This window comes from Etheostoma spectabile, chromosome 16 (genome assembly GCF_008692095.1).
Source record: "Etheostoma spectabile isolate EspeVRDwgs_2016 chromosome 16, UIUC_Espe_1.0, whole genome shotgun sequence".
Taxonomy (NCBI): Eukaryota; Metazoa; Chordata; class Actinopteri; order Perciformes; family Percidae; genus Etheostoma; species Etheostoma spectabile.
In genome coordinates this window covers 10,077,991-10,099,955 of record NC_045748.1, presented here as the reverse complement: position 1 = coordinate 10,099,955, position 21,965 = coordinate 10,077,991, and the positions used below count along the sequence as shown (strand labels likewise).

At 40.9% G+C, this 21,965-nt stretch overlaps 2 protein-coding genes across 6 annotated transcripts in view; one reads left to right on the top strand and one right to left on the bottom strand.

The window, feature by feature from the left end:
- Nucleotides 1–6: 6 nt before the first annotated feature.
- Nucleotides 7–19,375, bottom strand: sbno1 (strawberry notch homolog 1 (Drosophila)). 5 transcript variants are annotated; one of them, XM_032539138.1, is made up of 33 exons: nt 19,037–19,375; nt 16,431–16,553; nt 16,240–16,338; nt 15,731–15,955; nt 15,504–15,639; nt 14,324–14,424; nt 14,113–14,209; nt 12,305–12,465; nt 11,870–12,003; nt 11,673–11,763; nt 10,735–10,896; nt 10,448–10,583; nt 10,225–10,330; nt 9,967–10,120; nt 9,469–9,651; nt 9,041–9,138; nt 8,795–8,946; nt 8,410–8,610; nt 6,907–7,077; nt 6,644–6,813; nt 6,397–6,528; nt 5,998–6,133; nt 5,716–5,828; nt 5,527–5,598; nt 5,357–5,441; nt 5,058–5,132; nt 4,764–4,910; nt 4,446–4,540; nt 4,265–4,351; nt 2,549–2,686; nt 2,382–2,458; nt 1,903–2,096; nt 7–885 (listed from the first exon to the last, which is right to left on the bottom strand). In XM_032539138.1, exons 2-33 carry the CDS (start codon nt 16,551–16,553, stop codon nt 743–745), a joined length of 4,194 nt encoding a protein of 1,397 aa, XP_032395029.1. In that variant the 5' UTR covers nt 19,037–19,375; the 3' UTR covers nt 7–742. The 5 variants fall into 5 exon arrangements, with proteins under 5 accessions (XP_032395029.1, XP_032395027.1, XP_032395024.1 ...); XM_032539136.1 differs by having other exon boundaries at nt 5,342–5,441; nt 15,504–15,636; XM_032539133.1 differs by having other exon boundaries at nt 5,342–5,441; nt 19,037–19,374.
- Nucleotides 19,376–21,164: 1,789 nt separating this feature from the next.
- Nucleotides 21,165–21,965, top strand: part of kmt5aa (lysine methyltransferase 5Aa) — a 7,061-nt gene continuing 6,260 nt past the window's right edge. The window contains 2 exon segments of the mRNA XM_032539181.1: nt 21,165–21,506; nt 21,508–21,579. Coding sequence (XP_032395072.1) covers nt 21,192–21,506; nt 21,508–21,579 — 387 coding nt within the window. The 5' untranslated portion in view covers nt 21,165–21,191.

The following is a 21,965-nucleotide window of genomic DNA, read 5'->3' as shown; positions in this document are numbered from 1 at the left end:
TGGTTCTCCTTCTCCATGAACATGAAATCAAGGAGAGGGTTAACTTCTCCTGCTACAGATTTGCCACCGCGGTCAGAAACAACAGGGGACACTTTGTTTCTCTCACTATAACTCTAAAAGCTAAAGTCCAAAGCTAATCGCCGTCACTCTCTCACTTCCCCCTAGCTCTAACACACACGCGCACACACCTCTGCACGGAGCCTCTGCACAACCATAAAACGGCCTTAACAAAGACACAGTGGTCTTTGTCTCATCCACCTTTGGTCCGACCCAAGAAAAAGTCTTTGCTTCATACCAGGTAGTTCAGACTAAACAGCTTAAAGCATGGCTGAGGAGTGGAGATCTCAACAGCCGCAGGCCGACACGCCCTCTACATTACAAGTCTGCCTCGATCATTACTATTATATTACAATTCTTTTCACTCTGAATGTCAGAGGACAAAACATCACCCATCAAAATCTCTAGGTGAAAAAAAAAAGTGTCTCTGGAGATTTAAAAAAGAAAAGAAAAACCCTGAAGTCTTTTCTCTGTACAACCACTGCTTTACATCGGAGAGTTACCAAACCTTGGTGCGACACCTCAGACAATTTTTTTTTTTGGGGGGGGGGGGGGCATGCGTGAGGATGCAGAAACAACAACAGCGGTCCTGGAGTCTGCAGTGCAGAGATAGAGACTCATGAGTCAGATCCCTTTGGATTGGGATGTGAGCTTTGAGAAGGGACTTAACATGGTCCACCCCAAACTATGTGTTGGGTGCATGGCTGAGACTTTGGGGATGAAGCTGCTGCAGTTTCTGCAGCTCCTGCACAGCGAGCTGCTGACACTGGTCCGACGTTGACAGCTTGTTACATAAAGGAGACACGCAGTTTGCTGGAATGATCAGTCCTGTGAAAGAAAGGAAGGGTTTAGATTTAACTACGAGTCTGTACCTTGCCTGTGAGACCAATGATGTTGACATTGAAAGCGCACATAAAAAAAGGGAAGGGTTTGACATTTTGGCTTTTTCACTTTCTTGCAAAAGTTAGATGAGAAGGTTGATAGCACTCGTCTTTTTTTAATGTCCCATAAAACCATCATTGTTGTTTAAGATCAGTTCCAGCAAAACAGATATATGCCTAAAGCTCATAATTCACAAGATGTAACATTTTAATTTGTGAGCTTTGGCAAGTTACAGGCTAGCGTTAGCATGGCTCTGTCCCTCATCTCTGCGTTTTTTTTTTCAAAACTATTATATTTTTCAAAACAATTTCCAGTGCAACCGTGATTTGTGATAGGACAAAAATATGACACACACACACACACACACACACACACACACACACACACACACACACACACAACACACCACACACACACACACACACACACACACACACACACACACACACACACACACACACACACACACACACACACACACCCACACACACACACACACACACACACACACACACACACACACACACACACACACACACACACGTAAGCCAAGTCTAAGTATGTGCATGGCTACCTATATACACATACATATACCTAATACACGCATCTATACACTGTACTATGAAAAACTGTTTCTTGTATAGATGCATACAACAAAGATTATATGGCCTTCACAGTTTCTTATATACAAGGATTACATTAGCCACAGTCTTGGCAAGTGTAAGAACAAAAGGTGCAAAAAAATAATAGATATCTTTGTAGTTTTTTTTTTTTTTTTTTTTACAGACACATGAGAAATTAAATTATCTAGACATTTCCCGGAGAAGCAGCATGTGAGAAAGCAAACGTCTGAATTAATTTGGCCTTGTGTCAGACAGGGAACATTAACAACTTAGGGGTGCGATCAATCTTCTCATCAAACTTTCAGCAAGAAAAGCAAGCGGTAGCAGGCCGCTGACTTACCAACTATTCTCTGTCCATCTTCAGTTCTGAGGCGGACAATCTGCACCTTCACATTGGTTCCACTGACTGGAGTTAGCACTTCCTCCAGCTCATTCCACACACTGAGCACGGAGCCACACAGAACGTAGTAGGACCGACACCGAAGGCCGACTTCACACTGAAGACCCACAGATGCTTTCTTACAGTTACCCCGCCTGTGGGCAGAATCAACCATTCTATGTTGACTTATCAATGGTAACAGTGAAACATACACATCAGCATTTGGTTTAAAAGGATAAAGCTGTTGATATTTTATATTTGTTATTATCAGCTATCCAGTGTAATCAAATGAACAGGAAAAAATAGTGCATTTGTTGGGGAGTATTTCCAGCAGCAGATTATTCTACATTTGGTGCTCTGGTAGCCCGACAGAGTATAAGGGATTGTGTCGCAGTAAAGTACAGAAAAAGACCTTTAAGAGATATCTAAAGCACACATACCAATATGCATGAGCGCAGATCTTTGCTGACAACTTGTACTGGTCCGTCCAGTGCTGCTTGGCATCTTCTGACAAAACCTAACAGTGCAAAAAAAATGTAATAAGTCACATGAAGCACTGATGTTTTTTTCTTTCAGAAATCTTAATATAAAAAAAATGTTGTGTAACCTTTTTAAACTTCTTCTTGATGTCTGCATAGGTCTCCAGTTTGAGCTGTCTGCCGGTGTTCGGCCTGTAAACCAGGAAGAGCCTCTTCTTGTTGTTCACCTCTTTGACCAGTATGGCTGTTTTCTTGTTGTTCCTCATCTGTAAATGATACACATACTTACAAAAAAAAAAGAAAAAAGGAGGCACTCTGCTTTTACATGTGCAAATCGGTTTACTTGTCGGGCGCAGTACCAGTCAGCCTGTGAAAACAGTTCTATAAAGTCTTCTGTGGCTCTGGAAGAACTTTGTCAAGTCCGACTACGCTGCTGCGCTCCAAACTGAGGACGTGAAGTTTGAAAGACCAGTCAGAGAGGGTCTAATGAAAGATGCCATTAAATTGGATTATGAGAAGTGTAGGAGGTTTTTGGTTTTGGACCCGTGCTCGGTAATAAAAGTCAGGAAACCTCTGCTACACCTATTCTGACCACTTTTTACAAATCTGTCCAACTTCATGCAGATTACAAAATAAAGGAAGAGCGTAAATAGTGAGGGGCTAAGAGAATAGACAAGCTGGAGAAAACAGAAAGTGTCCAAAGTTTGGAATCAGTTCAAAAGTAATTAAAACAAAAACTCCCATCCCCTTCCCTCTGTGCACTAACCCCCCAACCCCCAAATCCTTCTTGTCATTTATTTTATACAATGTCTAAAAGGCTCCATTACCTTGTATCTCACGTTATGGCTCTTTTGCAGGCGTTTTTGTAAAAAAAGGCAAACGATTGTGTCATAACCACGCGATTTACTGTCGCATAGTAGAGGAATCAACGTAGAGTACAAGCTCACAGACAGTTTGGACTTCCATCAGCTGTTTAGGTTTAATTACTAATGTTAACTAGCATGTTAGTTAGCAATAATTAGCCTGTGCCTATGTTATCTCCTTACATATAACTATGCTCTCCGACTCTGCAAGATTTGGAATGATTGAGATTTCTCTTGGCACAGCTACCAGAAGACAGGATGCCCGCGTCACATCTACGTCGTCAAGCTCAGTTGGAGGCTGCGCAGTATCGCTCAGCATCACCTGGAAAGTGCTTCTAATAGCCTTCACTGGTCTCCGTCCAGAACAGCGGGATTTGTTGGTCCATTTCTTTAACTGTCTATAGCTGGAAGACTTGTTTCTGTATGTTTTGTGGTGCAGGTTGGCCAGCTTGTTTTTGTTTGTAGACCCTGTGCCGTCTATAGAGACTGCATTCTTTTTTTTTTACGGTGTGTTCAGGGGACAGGCAGCTAGCAGATAGTGAGGAGATGTTCGCTGTATGTGACACATGTTGTAGCCTAAAAAATGCGTGACATTGCTTAGAGCAACTTTAATATTTAGATTTTTGAGAGATACTGTGAGCAATGTAGGCAATACAAAATGTTTTTTTTTTGAAAATAAACAAAAACAATTGTATATTATTGCTCTCCAATAAAAAATTAAGTATTTCTTATCTGATTACTCAATCTATGGATTAATCAGTAGAATACTCTATTACTAAATTAATCGATAGTTGCAGCCTTAATCTTAATACGTGTCTGTACTACCAACACCTTCAAGATGCAAATTTAAAAAAAAAAAAAAGAAGGTAGGGATAAAATTGATAAAGTCCAAAAGGTCATCACAGCAAGAACGTCAATTTAACCAGTCCAAAGGGTGCAGGGCTAATTTCTAAGTAAAAATTGTCTTCAATCTTCTCATACCTGAACATAGAAACCATCATCTGGTCCATTCTGATCTGCCCAAGCATGCGTGGCTTCCTCCCACGACATCCCCCTCTCCACACTCACCTGGGAAAAGAGACACAAAGTCAGGTCATGTGACTGCGATCTAACCATATCCTTAAGAGAGGGGGATGGTATATAATTATTTGTATGAACATACGGTGAAGAGTTCCACATGTCCTGATGTAGTGTAGCCTGGTGTTAGGAATTTCTTGCAGTCTATCTTCTTTACCTTCTCATCACCAGAGCCCAGATCTAATGGAGGACAGGAAGAGAATGATTTTAATACCTTTCAGATCCAATGAGGTGCAGAAATCCAACCTTCAGGGCAGATGGATGATGATAAATCTAACTGATTTTCTCCCAGAAGAAAGCGCTTTGAGGCAGGAGGCACCTTACTATGTTGAATTCTTCAGTTTTGCTTAAATGTTTGTGACACTTGTTGAATGATAAAATAAAAAAAGGATGACCATCTTACCAAGAATGCCCATGTCATATCTGCCATTCTTCTTGGCTTCCTGAATAACTGCTGCCAACGTGTCAGAAAAGTACTGGAACAAGGCATTCTGCTGCTGGACCTCCATGCCCAAAATACGGTTCAGGAACTTCCCCATGTTGTTGTAATCTGCAGCCGTAACAAAGTATGTGAATGGCAAATATGTGGAAATACCCACAAAACTGTACATGCAAAACTGTACATGCATCGGATAACATATTTACCAGCAAGAATAGTTGCAATGTTAATGTCTTTAATTTTAAGTTTTAAAATTACCTTTGTCCAGTGACATTGCCCCAGATCTGTCCTCCAAATTTATGAGGCCCACGCCTATTAATCCACTTTGAATTTCTACCAAAAGGAAAATACTGTTGTTACACAAGAACCACACAAGAACCATCAATTAAAAAACTAAAACACAGAAATCAATAAGATATTAATTACAAAATAATAATTACACAGACATCTAGAGTTAAACTACAGAAAATAGGTCGGAAATGATGGACTGAAAGGTAAATACATTCATTTCTATGTTTGGAATAGGATATAAATCAAAGTACCTTTGAAGAAATCACCTTTAAAGTTAGAGGGTGGAGACACTAACGGAGAATCAAGCTTAACTATTGACTTCATCACAATTTCCAGAGCGTTTCTGCCGTACTGTAACAAAGATAAAATGTGAGTGAGTCACAGGTAAATGAAGACATTTTTAGGAACTTCTGAGGCAATTGCTTAATGTTCGTACTTTGTTGTCAAAATTAAACCTGCTGAGGTCTCGGGTTTCTGTTGCTCTTCTGTCCCCGTGAGTGAGAGCACCCTGTTACAAAGATTTAAAAAATAAGTTAAAAGATATTTCATTTAATTTAAATAAATAACTTGCGTTAAAATAACCTTTTCACAAATGGAGAGAAAAGAAAAGAAAATTACTCCTTACCAGGCTTTCTAGTCTTTTGGCAACAATGGATGCAAATCTCTGCTCTCCTGCAAGCTCTGATATGAGGAAGACGTATTCTGGAGCTGTGACCTGGTTCGACCTGTGAGTTCTCCCTGTGACCCGGCAACAGAGCGGAGGATTAAACCACATTAATATTCCATTTATAAAGACAGTACAACTTTCATGCCCAAACTGACACTTTGTCGGGTACAAGTGGACCAGTTTTGAATTATTGTCATTATGTTTGTTTGTGCCTTCATAGTGAGATTAATAGCGACTGACCGAACTGCTGTATAGCTCTGTCTGCACTCCACGGTAGCTCTAGTGTCATGTGGACTCTCCGCCGCTGGTTCTTCACTCGACGATCGGCCTGTAGGGATATCCCGGAGCTGGCAGCTTCCGAGATGATGGCTATGTTCTGGTTAAAAAAAGAAAGACAATTTTTATTTTTCACATACAGTTGTGGAATTAGCAGCTGATGTGTTTTCATTTAATAAAAGGCTGTCATTCCCGTACAAATTATTAAGTTAACCACAAGCTAATTAAATTACTTAATTGGCTGGATTAGTCGGTTCCCAAAAAAGTCTTGAATGAGTTATTAAAGCAGCAAACATCCAACTAGTTTTTGGGTTACACGTTTGTGACATCTTCCCTCATTTAGAAAAATAACTTTGCGTTTACCTTCTCTCCATCCATGAACCTTTGCTTCTCTGTAAGATTGAGGATTTCTACCGGGACATCCAGCTCAGAGCGAGATTCATACGTGATGGTGCCATCGTCATTGCTGACCACACGACCTTTGCGTCCGGTCATCTGAAACACAGGTAAAGAAAAAGTGAAGGGAGTTAAGATACAAATCAAATGGTGATCCGGATTTAAAAGTAACACAAACTACAACAAAAAAGAAACCAGCCACAAATGTTTCTACCTCAGCTACGTTCTCGGGTCCTCCCAGTTCATCTATTAGCTCGTCCAGAGTATTGGGAGGTAGATCCTCAGCTAGTTCCTCAAGTTTTTCCAGCAGATCCTTCTTCATTTTCTGGGCATGTTCCACGGCATCCTGACTTGTTAAACAGCTGTCCTGACTCTCTGCCTTGACTTATGAACAAGTAAAAACGAGGCATTCATTAATCTTCAGAAGGCTGAATAGGACTCCTGTAATCCTGCTTTGCCATGTGCTATCGGGCTTACCTATGGCTGGTGTGCTGGCGGGAATAACGGGGGCAGTGAAAGCCGGCCTGGTGGAGCCCAGCCCAGAGGCTAACAAGGCACTTTGAATGGAGTCTGGATCAATACTCTTCTTTCTCTTTTTCTTTTTCTTCTCTTTCCCTTTCTTTGGTTCCTTTCTGATGAGCCACGGATCTAAAACAAAAGGAAGAAACACTGATTTGGATATAAAAATGTCTTAATTCCAGGTCCTGGTCCAGAACTCGGAGTCAGAGTAAGAGCCCGAGTCCTGTTCCACAGCTCATTTGGGATTTGTTGAGGTTTTTGTTATTAGTGAACCACAACAGAAGACTGCTGCCTGTTCAGACAGAGGAGGTGAAATATAAATGAACATTATGCTCTTATGATCTATTTCAGAAAATATTTATTCTGGTTCATAATAAAAATATATTTCCTAGGCTGGTTTTATTTTCCGTGTCTCTTACTCCTTTGGAGTGTGTAGGACTCTCCTCAGGACCTGCTATGACTCTGTGGTGGCCTCTGCCATCCTCTACGCTGTGGCCTGCTGGAGGGGGGGCAGCTCGGACCGGGACAGGAGCAGACTCAATAGACTGATCCGGAGAGCGAGCTCTGTCCTGGACTGTCCTCTGGACCCCATAGAGGAAGTAGGGGAGAGGAGATGTTAGCCAAGCTGACATCCATCATGGACAACACCTCTCACCCCCTACATGACACTGTGGGTCCCTGAGCAGCTCCTTCAGCAGCAGACTGATACCCCCCCGTGTAAGAAGGAGAGTACCGCAGGTCCTTCATCCCGGCCGCTGTCAGACTCTACAACACCTGCTCTACCTGATGTTGTAGTTTCTGTTCCTGTTTTTCTCCCATCTACATCACACACTTTCTGTTTATCTTTATATTGGTATTTATATTATTTTTTACAGTACTTACTTTTCAATATTTATGGTCTCAGGTTAATATAATTTAAATTATGCTACCGACTCTTGCTTCTTGCTCTAATTACACTTCAACTTAACTTAATTTTTAACGTCACTTACACCGCAATATTGTTTTCTCTTATCATGGCAACCGCACTTTAAAATTCCTTTGTTTGACGGCATTTACTTACTCAGTTCTACCATATTTTCATTGTCTATTTCTGCCTGTTATTTCTGCCTTTATTTCTGCCTTGTATTTCTTTCGTGCTACTTGTTTGTGTGTTATGTTTTGTTTTTCTGTTTTTTGCTGTTGCTGCTATGCTGCTACTTGTAACGCCAGAATTTCCCCGTCGTGGGATAAATAAAGTATAATCTAATCTCTAATCTAATCTAAAGAACTGATTGACAATAATAATTAGCTTCAGATGGTAAAAAGGAAGCCAGTTATTCCACCAAGCTTCTGTTTGTCTTGTTTTTGCTCAATAATTTTTGACCTTCAGGTTTTTAAGAAGGAAACTAAGCACAGAATTGAATCAACAAAAAAAAAAATGTTTTAAAACTCATCTTCCACAGCCAAGCTCAGAAGTCTCACCATCTTCATCGCCATCGGACTCGTCTCTGAACGGGTTGAAATCGTCGTCTTCGTCCCCTGAGCTGACAGATTTGAAGCTGTCGTCACTGTCTTTGCCAGATTCTCTGTCCGACTCCTCCGACTGGCTCTCCTCCGAGCTGGTACCCGACAAACCACCGTGCTTGCGAGGCTTCTTTTTCTGCTGCTTTTTTATCTCAGAACCTAGTGAGATGATCAGATTACAATGGGGAAAAATATAAACATCAAGGGCGATTAATCTGCACATAACTCTGTTCATGAGAATCAAGACAATGCATTTTTGTAAGACAAGGCAGCGGTTATTACAAGGATTTTCTGAGAAGGCCACTTCAGTTTTAAATTAGTATTGCTTTAAAATAATAATTACCTTTTCTTTTCTTGCCCTTTGGTTCTGGTTGTGCTGCCGTGTCACTGGGAGACGGGGTCTTCTTAGTTGGGAGGTCGATACCTAGAAGGCTGTAAAGCTTCTGTCTGTCAGGAGCTGGAAAGTGCTTCTCAACCAGGGACTGCAGCACACCTCTACAACGACAAACAAAATGTCAGTACGGAGACATATACGTACATAATTCTGTTTCAAATTGTGTGGGAAAATTCATCTGAAGTCGGTCCGTACTTTGCAGTTGACACAAAGTCGTTGAGCTCCCCTCCTCCTTCCTCCAAGGCCTCAAGTGTTCTTGCTTCTCCAGTGGACTGAAGACCGATCACCACACACTGCAGGATAAATGTGAATAACGTTAGAGGAGGCAGCACAACATTAACCATTTCAGGAATTCATCAAGTAGCTTTTGTCTGGCAAAGTATTAATCTCTTGTTTTGCAGTGTTGACCAGAGTGCATTTGGCTAAATCCGATCATAAGTCATACAGTAGGCTCTGTACTCTTTTTTTTTTTTAAAAGGTTCCTGGAGTTCCATGGAGTGTTCGGGTACCAGGGGTTTTCTGATTTCAGGTGGTTTGAGATCAAATTTGAGATCATTAAATTGAGATCGTAATGTAAATTGCAGTAATTGTACAGCCCAAACTTTCTACTTTATTAGTCTCACCTTTCCATTTTGGACCTCCTCTCGGGCCAACTGAACCACTCTGCGGACTTTGGAGGCAATGCACAGGTATTTGAAGAACCTCTGGTGAGCAGACCAGAACTGACCCCACATGGACTTTTTCATGCGTTGCTCTGCATCCATCAGGTTCGCTGCCTGCTGGAACTTTTCACGTGCGGTCACCCACTGGGAGAAGCAGGAGAGAATAATGAAGTCAAGTCATAAAGAGCAAAATCAAAAGCATTGTAGCAACATGTTTTCCTCACAAAGTGAAATGTTTATTGCACATATCAACCCTTACAAAACAAAACAAACTGGCAGTACCAAACAGATTTCATTTGCACCTGTAGCAACCAGGTGAGCTTTGAATTGTCACGACCAGGGACACGCCCATGTAGACAGGTTTGGTTTGAATTTCCAAAAGCAGGGTTGAACCCTGATCAGACAACCCTAGCCCAACCCTGCTAGGTAGTGCCAAAGGGGTATAATTCATGTACTTACCAGCCTCACAGATTTGTTGTACATGTTGATGTATTTCTGAGTCAGGGGAACCTCCTCGATCTTAAAAGTCACACCTGTAAAACTCAACTGCCTTGCAATGTACATTCCCCTCAGTTTCATGTCCATAGCCACTATCTCCATGGCGCCAACACCTCTAAAATTGAGGGGAGAATAACATGTTGAATGTTTAGACATGTCCAACCCGCTCTAAAGTCTATTGGTTTTTCTTTTGTTGTCCCCTGCAAAACAGAAACTTACCTTCGTTCAACAGCTTGGATAAAGTTGCCAAATTCTCTGAAGGGTGTTTTATGTCCCCAGATGCCCAGACGATTCATGTAGGCCATGTTTCGCGGTTCAGAGGCACCTAAATTGAAATAGTACTTTTTTTTTTTTTTAACTGTACTAATTCCAACACCTCCACCCGAGTTTACACTGCAAATTCATTCAAAAAGATAATTTCAATTGGATTGTTCTCACTAACCTGTAGCACTTGCATACACAACCCGAGCTTTGGGAAGTTTGTTCTGCAGTTCCAACACTGCAAGCCCAGTTTTTGTTGGTTTGGATGATCCAATTGGACATACATTTTTGGCTTTGTGACACTCATCATACACAATCTAAAAAACACTTGGTTAAGGAAAGTCGTTCAAAGCCATTCTAAAATCACTTTTATGGGAGTTTGGACCACAAATTTACTTCAGTTTTGTTCACACAAAAAGACAAAGTAACATTTATTCTACTAAGTGATGGCCACTTGAAAAAGGATACAACTCCATCAAAGTCCTCCCCACACCAGTGGAGAAGCTGTTGAAATCTGGTCTTGTACTTCCCTCCTGATTGGCTCTCTCCTATCAAGGAAGAGTAGGTGGCGAATATCACACCTTTCTTCACGCTCCCATTGTGTTTTGAGGAGATTTTGCCATATTTGAACTGAAAATATAAACATGAAATGAGTCACACTTCCGACCTGTTTTAACCCGTTTGTGCCGGATGCTTCGCGACGACACATCTATCGCCGGTTACTGCGTTGCGCAACTCTGAACCTCCTGCCGGCTGCTGTTGCTATTTAGATGTCTGTTTGCCTGAGTGGTCAAAGGAGCGACAGTTGAACCGCTGATAACACGTTTTTCCTTCAAATCCCATAAAGCCCCCAATTATGTTGTTATGAAGCCGCATAATCAGAAAATGTTGGGTCTACTTTAGCAGTAACTTAAAGACATGAAACTGTAAAATAAAGCTTATATCAAACAGGGACGCACGCAGGAGATAAACTAAACTTTAAACAATTAAGATCCAGTAAGAAGCTCCAAAGGTACAGAGCTGAACACATACTTTTAAAAACAACTGCCTTGCACAGGAAAGTCCAAAGTTATTACACACAGATCCCAACTGCAGAGAAAAGTTACGCCCTTCGGCTAGCAGCGGGACTGTAGGCCGTGCTTTTACATCGGTTGTCGCAAATTCTGTAATAACTTTTAATTTATGGTAAAGTAACAGTTGAAATGTACCCATCAATAACAAAAGCAATTTCATAAGCATATCGAGCAGGGAACTGAGATGCAATCACAAGTGGTCCCTCAAAGACATGTGGAGACACAGTTTACTGCCAGGTGTGAACACACCTACTTAAAGATGTCCACTTGATAAACCTCTTAGACATTATGAAACCAGGAAAGTTTCATCTATGCATCACAAAAGTATCTCACCTTGTTCAGTGAGTGAACCTGGATGTTTTTGGCTCCTATGTCCTTTAAATCCCTTTCAGCATCATACTTCAAGTCATTTGAGACACTAAACCTGTTAAAAAAAGAAAAAGGAGGATTATATAAGAATAGGTCTGTTAGCACAACAAAAAGTAATACTTTATAATTCCCTGTGTTAAATACGGATTTGTGGTATTTACCAAAGTGATCTTTTCCTGCCTAAAAGATAATTCTCATAGATGATCCCTGCAATTGTGCGGCCTTTCCCAACACCAGCTCCATCTCCAATCAGATAGGCAGCTCGATCCCCGCTGGGGAGGAATGTCTCGTGTTGCTGTGGTACACGAGAATAATGTACAATTAAAATGAGTTAAGTCTCACAGAGTTTAAAAAAAGAGACACATTTGAAAATGTATTTTAGTCATTTGACTATTGTTAGTTTCAATTTGGTTTCAGTCAACCAAAAGGTATGTGATTGTAAATAATTGCTTTATTCACGCAATCATTTAATTTTTTATTTATTGACAAGAATTTCTTTTATTAAATGGTATTTTATTCTTGTGTTTGTTTGTTTATCGTGAAAAAAGATATCAATGAATATCTTTAGTCGTAGTTTAAGTTTTCACAGTGCTCACCTGAGCCGCATATGTTATTGCCTCCAGCTGCAGAGCGGACAGGCAGCCACGATCAATGACTTCTTCTGGGATGGACAGTCTGTACCACACCTCGGGGGGGTTTACACTGGACAGGGAACTGGTCTCCACCACAGGATCAGGATGCCGCAGGCCGATCTTTACTGCATTAACAAACTCACTGGTCAGTGGATCGAGTGTGAAGCAATAGCAGGATGTATCAGAGTTTCCCATACACGGGTTAGACTTGGGTGCCCCGCCCAAGTAGATGAAATCCGAATTCAGTCAATAAAATCAGAACATTTATTTTCCAATTATTATAACGATGGAATTTTATAGCACAGAAACCAGTTGCCTCCAGCCCCTTCTCATTGGGAACTCACCCACCGCGTGCATGTCACAGCGTCAACGATTCACTTCAGGGCGTATTGTTTGTAACGGATTTGTCACTGTTTGTGTTTCTTAACTATATAAAAATTGATCACAAGGGCACCCAGATAGCTCAGTTGGTAGAGCGGGTGCCCATATTTAGAGCCGGCCCGGGTTCGAATCCAGCCTGCGGCCCTTTGCTGCATGTCACCCCCCCTCTCTCTCCCCTTTCACAACTTGTACTGTCCTGTCCATTAAAGGCCTAAAAATGCCCAAAAAGTAATCTTTAAAAAAAAAAAAAAAAAAAATTAACTTGAGCCAATTCTCAGAGTTGCGTAGCAAAGATTCTTTAAAAGCAGATGTTTATTCCGGTGGGCTTTACTGTACCGATAAAGCGCAAAAAAAAACAAAAAAACACTGGCAACACCACTGGGAAAGCTCCCCGAACATCATTTAACGTTGAACAGTCTGGTTGTTCACCCGCTCCATGAGGTCGTTGCTAACCGAGCCTTCAGTCCTTGTTCTCTCCATGGCCCATTAACCTGAACGTTATTTAGGAACCCGAGCCCGGATAAAACACAACATTATATTAATATAAGATTACGTGCTGTAAAAGGTTTAACTACAAGTCAGAGTTATTTGAATGGAACACAGACATATATAGTCCAGAACTGTGTTTTACAATAATAGGATCCTCAAATCCCTTTAAAAAAAAACAAATCAATGATCTTTAACAACCAAAATGAACAAGAATTAACTTTGGATAGCCTCGGTGTAAAATATGATTCAACAGGAGATAGGAGGTGCACACAGGGCGGAGATAATAACACTTTCTTTCTGTATGGATCACAGTATGTTTTTAAGGTTAACTTCTTCAGCTCTGGGTAACGTTAATCAGGTATTTTATCTTCTGAACTATACATTTTATTCGACAAGCCAACCAGATTTAGTTGACAAAGCGCAGCTATACTTCATCTATTTTATCTTCTACACTGGTTTGTTAAATATGTAAATAGTTATTTCTTTCTAAATTATCTCGTTATGCAGTCTGCCATCTGATGATGTCGGGCAGTCACATCCTGCGCCACAAACCCCCACAAGGTAATTCTTTACCTGTGGGGGAAACTGTTGTATTTTCTATGATTTGACTGAGTGCCGTTGATGAAGAGTGATACAATGCACTGCTGTAATCATTTAATCCGGTCTTATTTTGTACGAGTTGCTGGGTGAGTTTCTGGGTGGCAGTATTAAATCAAATTAATTGAATTTTGATAGCATTTTTTTTTTTTTTTTTTTAGAAATGATTGTTTACACATTACGCTTTGCAAGTAAACCTATTTTGTCTTGGTGATCTCAATGGGGGAAGTTCTAACGGGAAAAGTATTAAGGGGTATTTCATAGTTCAGTGTTTTCCTATTTCCCAACACAGCCGTCATACTTACATTTCATTGGCATGTACTCTGCATAAGTCTCTGCATGGCCCAACTCGTCTTCCTCTTCCTCCTCAGGCTCATCCTCCTCCTTCATCCCTGGGACTTTCTGTCAACAGAGATTTGCATAACCATAATTACTGACTTGCCAATTTTGCCTTTAACATACCAGCAACTTTGCCAACATTCAACAGCTTTGTAAAATTAATACTATGATACTTACCAGAGAATGTGAGAAAGTTTGCATTTTAACGTCATCATTGTACCAGATCCTGGCAGCATCTTTAGCCAAAACTTCCTTCTTGATCCCATTGTTCATTTCACCTGAAACACCAGACACCACAGTTGTTAACTTAAGAGTTTCTCAAATACTAAAATAACTAAAGAGTTAATTTCAAAGTATTAAAATTTGGATCAACACAAAATAATAAGCTACGTTATACACGGAAAAGTATCAAACATTACCTTGTTCAAGCTTCTTAATTGTGAGAATTTTATGCTATTTTTGTCTAACGTAAATAGACCTCCACTACTTTCAGACATTTTTAGGACCAAGTGATCAATCGATATAACAACGGTCTTCAATGAAAATAATAGTTTGTTGCAGCCTTGGTGCATTTATTTACAAAAAAGGATTTAGTGAATGGTATTATGAAATGTGAATGGGAGTGGGCATACTGGGCTTACAGGGCCTTTGTTGTAAGTTTTTCCTGTTTGGGGTAAACAGGGAAACTGTTTTGCGCCGACTTAACACAGATGGCAAGTCTCTGCTATGATTTGAACCTGAAATACGTACTCCACGCAATATGTACTCTACACCAGGGGTCTGCGACCCCTAGGGGGTCCGCGGAGGTACCGCATGGGGTCGCGAAAGTTTTGGTTGATTATACTTTTTTTTATATCCCCCCCCCCCCCCCTGCAATTTTTTCCACTAATTGAAATGTCTTTAAATCCACATTAACATGAATTCAACACACTGTAGTAAACAGATAAATGGAGGAGAAGATGTCTTTCAGTCATCAATGCACACATGGCACTATAGGACCAGTTTGATATAACACCATTTTATACAATATATATTATTAGGGGGTCCCCGCTCCATCTCGCCATCAGTTTGGGGGTCCTTGGCCTGGAAAACGTTGAAGACCCCTGCTCTACACCATTAGAAATTAACACCAAACTACAGTTTTTTGTCTTATTACTTTGATTCCTCGGAGCTTACATAAACTCTGTTTTTACAACCTCTTTAAATATCTTATGAGCCTCTCTAAAAAGGGGAAGATTAAAACCACACGTCACTTTCATGTTTGCTTATTGATAATTAAAATGTAAAAGATACTGCTCAGCACTTCGGTTAAAAAAAAAAAACCAATCTCATGCACATTAAAATAACATAAAATGACCTGTGGCTGTTGCCGTTGCTACTGGTGGAGCAATGTTAGGTGGAGGCTTAAGCTTCATGAGCTCCATCAGACTGTTGCCCTTTACACCGGTGGTCTTCACATTGCCGGTCCGAAGGAGGTCTCTCAACTGAATCTGCTGAAGAAGAACATATATAATCAGCATAACCAAAAGAAATACTTTTCTCTGTGTGGTTTTGTCCTTTAAGAGTTCTTTTCAAAATGGATACCTGATCTCTGTTGGAAGGCACTACTGTGGATGCAGAAGGAGGAATACTTGACGAGGGGTTTGAAGAACCTCGGAGGGCTGAGTTATTGACGTGGACCACTTTGGTGACAGTTATTGTGTGTTTGATCGGGTTCGTAACGGATTGTTTGGTCACAGCAGCTCCTAGTGACGGCAACTGATTCAGCTGATTTAAGACAAACGTGGTGGTTGATGGCTGAGGTTTGTGCTGTGGGAGACATTGAGCAGAAAGAATTTTTGATTTTAATATACATACCACAAAACATCGTCTGTAACTTAACCATGTCTTCTAATAGAGGATTTTCACCGACTTCACGTTCTGAGGCACTCGGTGTAAACAACGGAACTAAGCACAAATATCCCTTTTGAAGTACATTTAAAACCGATAAAAATACTATGGAAATCATAAGATTTAACCATTTAAATCGATCGACAGCACTACTTGTAAATTAATTATGGGGACTTTAGGGAACTCCTTCTCTATAATCTTACCCTGATAGTAACTATAGGGACTGGAGCTGGAAGTTCAGTTCGAACAACTCCGACGGACTCTGTCCCCACACCAACATCCAGGGCACTGATCGCAATAGACTGCAAGAGGACCACAAATCATAACATTAACATTTAGCAATGAAAACATTAGTAAATCACGCTTCCTTTAAAAGAATCTAAGGCAATCTTACTTGCTGGGTTGTCGAGGGCTGAGCAACATCCTGAGAATCAACAACATCAAATAGCCCAATATCATTCGGACAAATGCCGCTCTCACTTAGGGCAGCGAGAAGTAAATCCTGTCCAGGATCCATCTGCAAGACAAATGTACACACGTTCTAAAAAATAATGATAAAAACTACACCAAAAATGTTTAAGAAGTACAACAAGAGGTAGATTAATCTACTGCACAAGATAAATTTGTATCAATTTTGATTGTCAATTAAACGTAGTATTTAAGAGAACATTGGCAGGTTTGAGCATCTCAAAGGATTTACAGCTTAGTGTCTGCATGTGATTGTACAAAATAAATGTCTTGTCTGGCAAGAAAATGTAAAAATTGAAATGCAACACATCACATATCATGCCATTTTCACCTAACTCCATAAATGTAATGTAACACTTATTTAACGTTGAAATTTGATTGTTTACTTGCCCCATGTGAAGTTCTCACCTGCCCAGAGTGTTACTTTAAACATTTCCAAAAAGGCTAATCTCCCCTTAACTATACTGAGCTAACAACCATAAAACACATCAATAACAGTTACTAGTTTGAACAAATCTATCTGCAGTAGCCATGAGTGAAATGATGCAACAGTGCATGGTTACAGAAAGAAAACCAACACAGAAATGTGACCCCCCCCCCAAAAAGCATGAACCAAAAATCACAAATGGATATTAGCACCCACATGAATAGCGCACACATGTGATCCAACACGGAATGCAATGTTCCCTTCAAAGCCCAGTTTTCAAATGATAAAACACAACAGTAATACATGTTTACATTTAGTATAAAAAAATACCACGCACATGTTAACTGTAACACACACTGTTCTTAAATCTAATGTCAGCAACATATCAAAATGTTCACCTCGCTGTATCTCCTCCTGTTGCGCACACCGAAAAAAGCTAAAATGAAACGCTCAAACGCAACACGGACTCGAAGTAACTAAATTCACTCAAGATCATTGTGTCCGACAGAAGAATAAGACTTAGTCGTGTCTAACAGCAACGTCTGCACGCAAGGACTACTTCCAAAGTGACCCAAAACAAGACACGTGTTTGCAATGCCCTGCTTTGGCACGTTCAACTTCCTGCTCCCTCCGACTCAAACGCAGCTTCCCCTCTCCCCGGTCTCATTGTCAGCTCCGCCGGTTGATAATTATTTACACAAAACAAGCACAATGCGTGATAGGAGAAGACATTTAGAGCGCTGCTGCACTTAAGTGTTTAACACAGCTAATTTGGCACCAGCTTACCTTTGACTGACACGCTGACGCACGAGCTAAACGGCCCGGTTGGACCCGGGTGACACGGCTCGACTGTGCTAACCGAGGGCTAACTTTCACATTCACTTCAATGACACCACACAGTGAAGTCACACACACACACACCTACTTTACCTGTAGTTAAATGCAAAACATTGCAGAACTACATGTATGAGAGTCGTTATGAGTTAACGGTAACCACGGAGACCTGCTGACATTTGTCACTTAGCTTTTAACCTTAGCCCCGCTGTTACTACATACCACTTAATACCTGTTATTTATCCTACACTGGGTTTAATGATGTCCAATGCAGGCAGCTGTTAGCTGAATTATACATTACATTATGTTAAATACAAAATATGTAAGCTGATTTCTATAATTAAAAAAAAAAGTGCTTTCAAATATTGTCAACATAGCAGTTTTGTAACTATCATAATTGTACATACTTTTTAAATCAGAGAGCAATGCATTTGGTAATTCTTGGATATAAAATACAGCTACATTATGGAAATACAGCTACATTAAAGGGATAACGTAAGTATGGTTGTTTTAGATACTTATCTGTAGCTACTCGGTGCAAATATACAGTTATAGAGTGCAATACGAATAATAAATAAAACAATGTACATAATGCCAGAAATGTATATATATAAATGTACTAAATATAACCTGCCAACACAGTAAACGGCTAATGGTGACAGCTATACAAAATAAACAGATTGAGAAGGTACACTTCAAGGCTAGCCTGTTGGTAAACCAAATTATTTTTTCCTAGGATGGAAAGGGCATGACCCGTCATACTCTCCCTCTGATTGGCTAGCACTCGCCGCCTGCTCTTGTTGGGTTGGTTAGATTTAGCCAAGAGGAGTGGGATTGGTTAGGGTAAGAACGGCAAGGTAAGCCAATCAGAGACAGAGTAGGGCGGGACATGCCTTCGCGATCCTAAATATATGAAATAATAGCTGTTGAGAGGAGTTGCTGATAAAATGACGTTTTATAGTTTTAGTTTACAAAACCTTAACCTATATTAACCTTGAACGTCAGCGTGTCCTTCGCAACCTTTCCACCCACAGCAGCTGGGCTCGGCGGCGGGGTTAAGCTAACGGCACCCTCGCATTGTTGTGATGTTGTTCTGTGTCATTGCTGTTGCTAAGCTAACGCTAGCAACGAGGAGTAAACGAAGACGAAGCGGTCACAAATCGAAATATAACACTTTCTTTGCATATCACCGCGCCACGACAAGTTTGTGTTGTTAATAACCGGGACATTTGTGTTAGATATTACACATGCCCGCGCTGAAATGAACTCACTTGACAGTGTAACGGCCGCTCTTGGCTCCCGGTGGCGGCGCTCAGTAGATCGTCAGTTTGTTGTCCTCTTCGCTCCGCCGCACAGACGCCATCTTTTTTATCAAACGTTTAGCCGCATGCTGGTCACGTGACGTGCAGGCCCGTTTTCGCAGTTAAATTCCTCGCGCAGCGTCGGTAAAAACGGGTCTCCGAGCGGCTGCCGGACGCCCGTGCATCACAATAAACCGATAAAACCGAGCAAGTTAGCATTTCTAAAACGTTAGCACTAACGACAAACATAGCAGAGTCCGCAAGCTAATACCACGTCACGTGACACCGCGAGATCTTGAGAGGAAGTGACGATTCAAAAATGTCTTCTTCGTTCTTCCAGAGCTCTCTTATTTTTTTTTTTTCTCACTTTATTTAAAGAACACAACACAGTACGTACACACAAACAAACCTGTCCCTACTAGAGGAACATATACAAAGAAATAATGAAAATACAAGTCACAATCCTATATATTACCAGAGTCTTTTTCACTTTTGGATTTGCCTTGGTGTATTTTGTGCATACAACAAAATATTAAACAAGGAATAAACAATAAGTCAAAAACCTAAACACAGAATAGATAGTCCTAAATAAAAAAAGAGTATAAAAAAAAGACACTGAAATGACAAATATGGCTGTCCTGGGCAAAAGTAATAGTCCAAGTCCAGGCACTTTTCCAAGACCAAATCTTTCCTTCTGTTAAGGCTGGTGACGGTCATCTTTTCTGGTCTTTGGTGCCCCAAACTCAAGAATATATAATAATACCTTCGACTAAAACTCTCCTGATATTATCCCAGAGGGGCATCTGTGGTGCAGCAAGACAGTTAGACATACAGTACAACAATAGGAGATCCACACATGGAATACAGCCATTTTAATCTGTTTATTAATCCCCAATGGGGAAATTACAATTTACACTCTGTGTCCACACTTTGTGGTGTACACACACGATCTGTGAGAGTGAGTGGGCTGCCAGCTGAGCCAGCGCCCTGAGCGGATGGGGGGGGGGTACAGTGCCTCGCTCAAGGGCACCTGGCAGTGCCCAGGAGGTGAAGTGGCATCTCTCCAGCCACCAATCCACACTCCCTTCTTTTTGGTCCATACGGGGACTTGAACCAGTGACCCTCCGGTTCCCAACCCAACTCCCTACGGACTGAGCTACTGCCCCCCCTCTGCCATACACTCACATAATTTAAAATAGAGTACTAATATCATTCGTTTTGTTCATTTTCATTTTGTTTTATTGTTGCATTGACAATGTACTTAGTCCATAGTTCCTGTCGTGTGTATTTTTATTGACACACACACCAAAGTTGGTACAGCTTCAGCATTAGAACAATTCCACACGTTGAAATCAGTTTCTCCTCCTTGCTTTACATTGGCTAGGTTGTATAGTTTTTTTTTCTCCAATACTTTCAGCAAGTTTACTTTTTCTAGAAATTGGGTATATTCTGTCCAATGTCCACCCAAGATATGGGACATATTAGGAGAGAGCTGTCAACCTGGGAACTGCTAGTATAAGATTGTATTTTGTGCTGTTCTGTATTGTAGTGTGTTTCGATCTGCCAGGATTTCAGTTGTCCAGCCTTCGTCTTTGACCTTCATTGACCTCACTTGGTCTTTACTCTATGGACTCTATTTCTCAATCTGAATCCACTAGTGGTCTTTTTTTTTTTTTATTAACATACAAATAAAATAACTTTATTTGCATAGCACCTTTAAAAACAACAGTTTACAAAGTGCTTTAACAGGAGAAACAAAAGAACAAACAAATCAATACTCATACACATCATTGTAATAGTGTAAATAGAAGATGGGGAAGCTTTAAAGGACAGAAAAACAACAGCTGAATAAATAAATCAAAATCAGAATCAGAATCAGAATCAGCTTGGTATGAGGACACACAGGATTTTTTCTTTCAAGTATCGTCACTCACAGTGTGCTTACACATACAAAACAACCAAAACAAAGATATACACACTAATATATACACACTAATATATACACACTCTAAAGAGAAATAACATATGTACAAGGGGGAGTTAACAGGTGCGCAAAAAGACGAGATTGACATAGATTATGTGCACTTCTTTCTGTGAACTGACAGTTTTTTTTTGTGTCATTGTCATGTCCATTTGTTTGTTGTTAGTTTTGTGTTTAAAAAAAGGGGGAAAACGTGAATACACTCATTTCCTAATAAGGGGAAGAGCACTTCCGCGCTCGGCCTGCAGGGGGCGCCATTGTCTCGTCTCCGTCTTGCTCATTTACACGAAGAAAGATGGCGGCGAGGAGCTGTGGAGGCTGCGTCGGTTGAGCTGCTGGCAGTCTGAACAACAGCAGAGGGGCACACAGTCGCCCTGGACCGGGGCCGGAGGGTACGGAGGGCACCGCCGTACGAGCAGGCCGAGGATAACCTCCGAACCGGCGGACACTTCGCTTCACTGTCCTCGAACCGAGCCGTGCCGTGCCGAGCCGAGCCGAGCGGAGCCACGAAAACAAGTCGGACATGAACGGGGTAAGTTTGCTCGTTATCATATCATCACCACCGGGCCAAAGTATGGTAAAGAAAAGCTGTATTAAGTGGATTACTAACGCTACTTTGTTTGATAATTAGATGTACGCGTTTACATTTAAATTAATATTAAATTAACCGTTATTTTGTCCACTGTGAGTTTGTAACAGCAGCTACACATAGGAGCCTTTTTTCGATGCTTTGCTAGCATTAGCTTCACGTCGCATGTGCCTGCTAGCTAGCCGAGGACGTAAACACGATTTGACATTAGAGGACATTAGCTACGAAAACACATACGTGTTTTCTTAATTCGTTTTTTTAATAGTTTTGAAAGCAGCCGTTGTTAATTTGAGTGGCGTTCAGCAGGATATAATTAGCCAAGAGGCCTG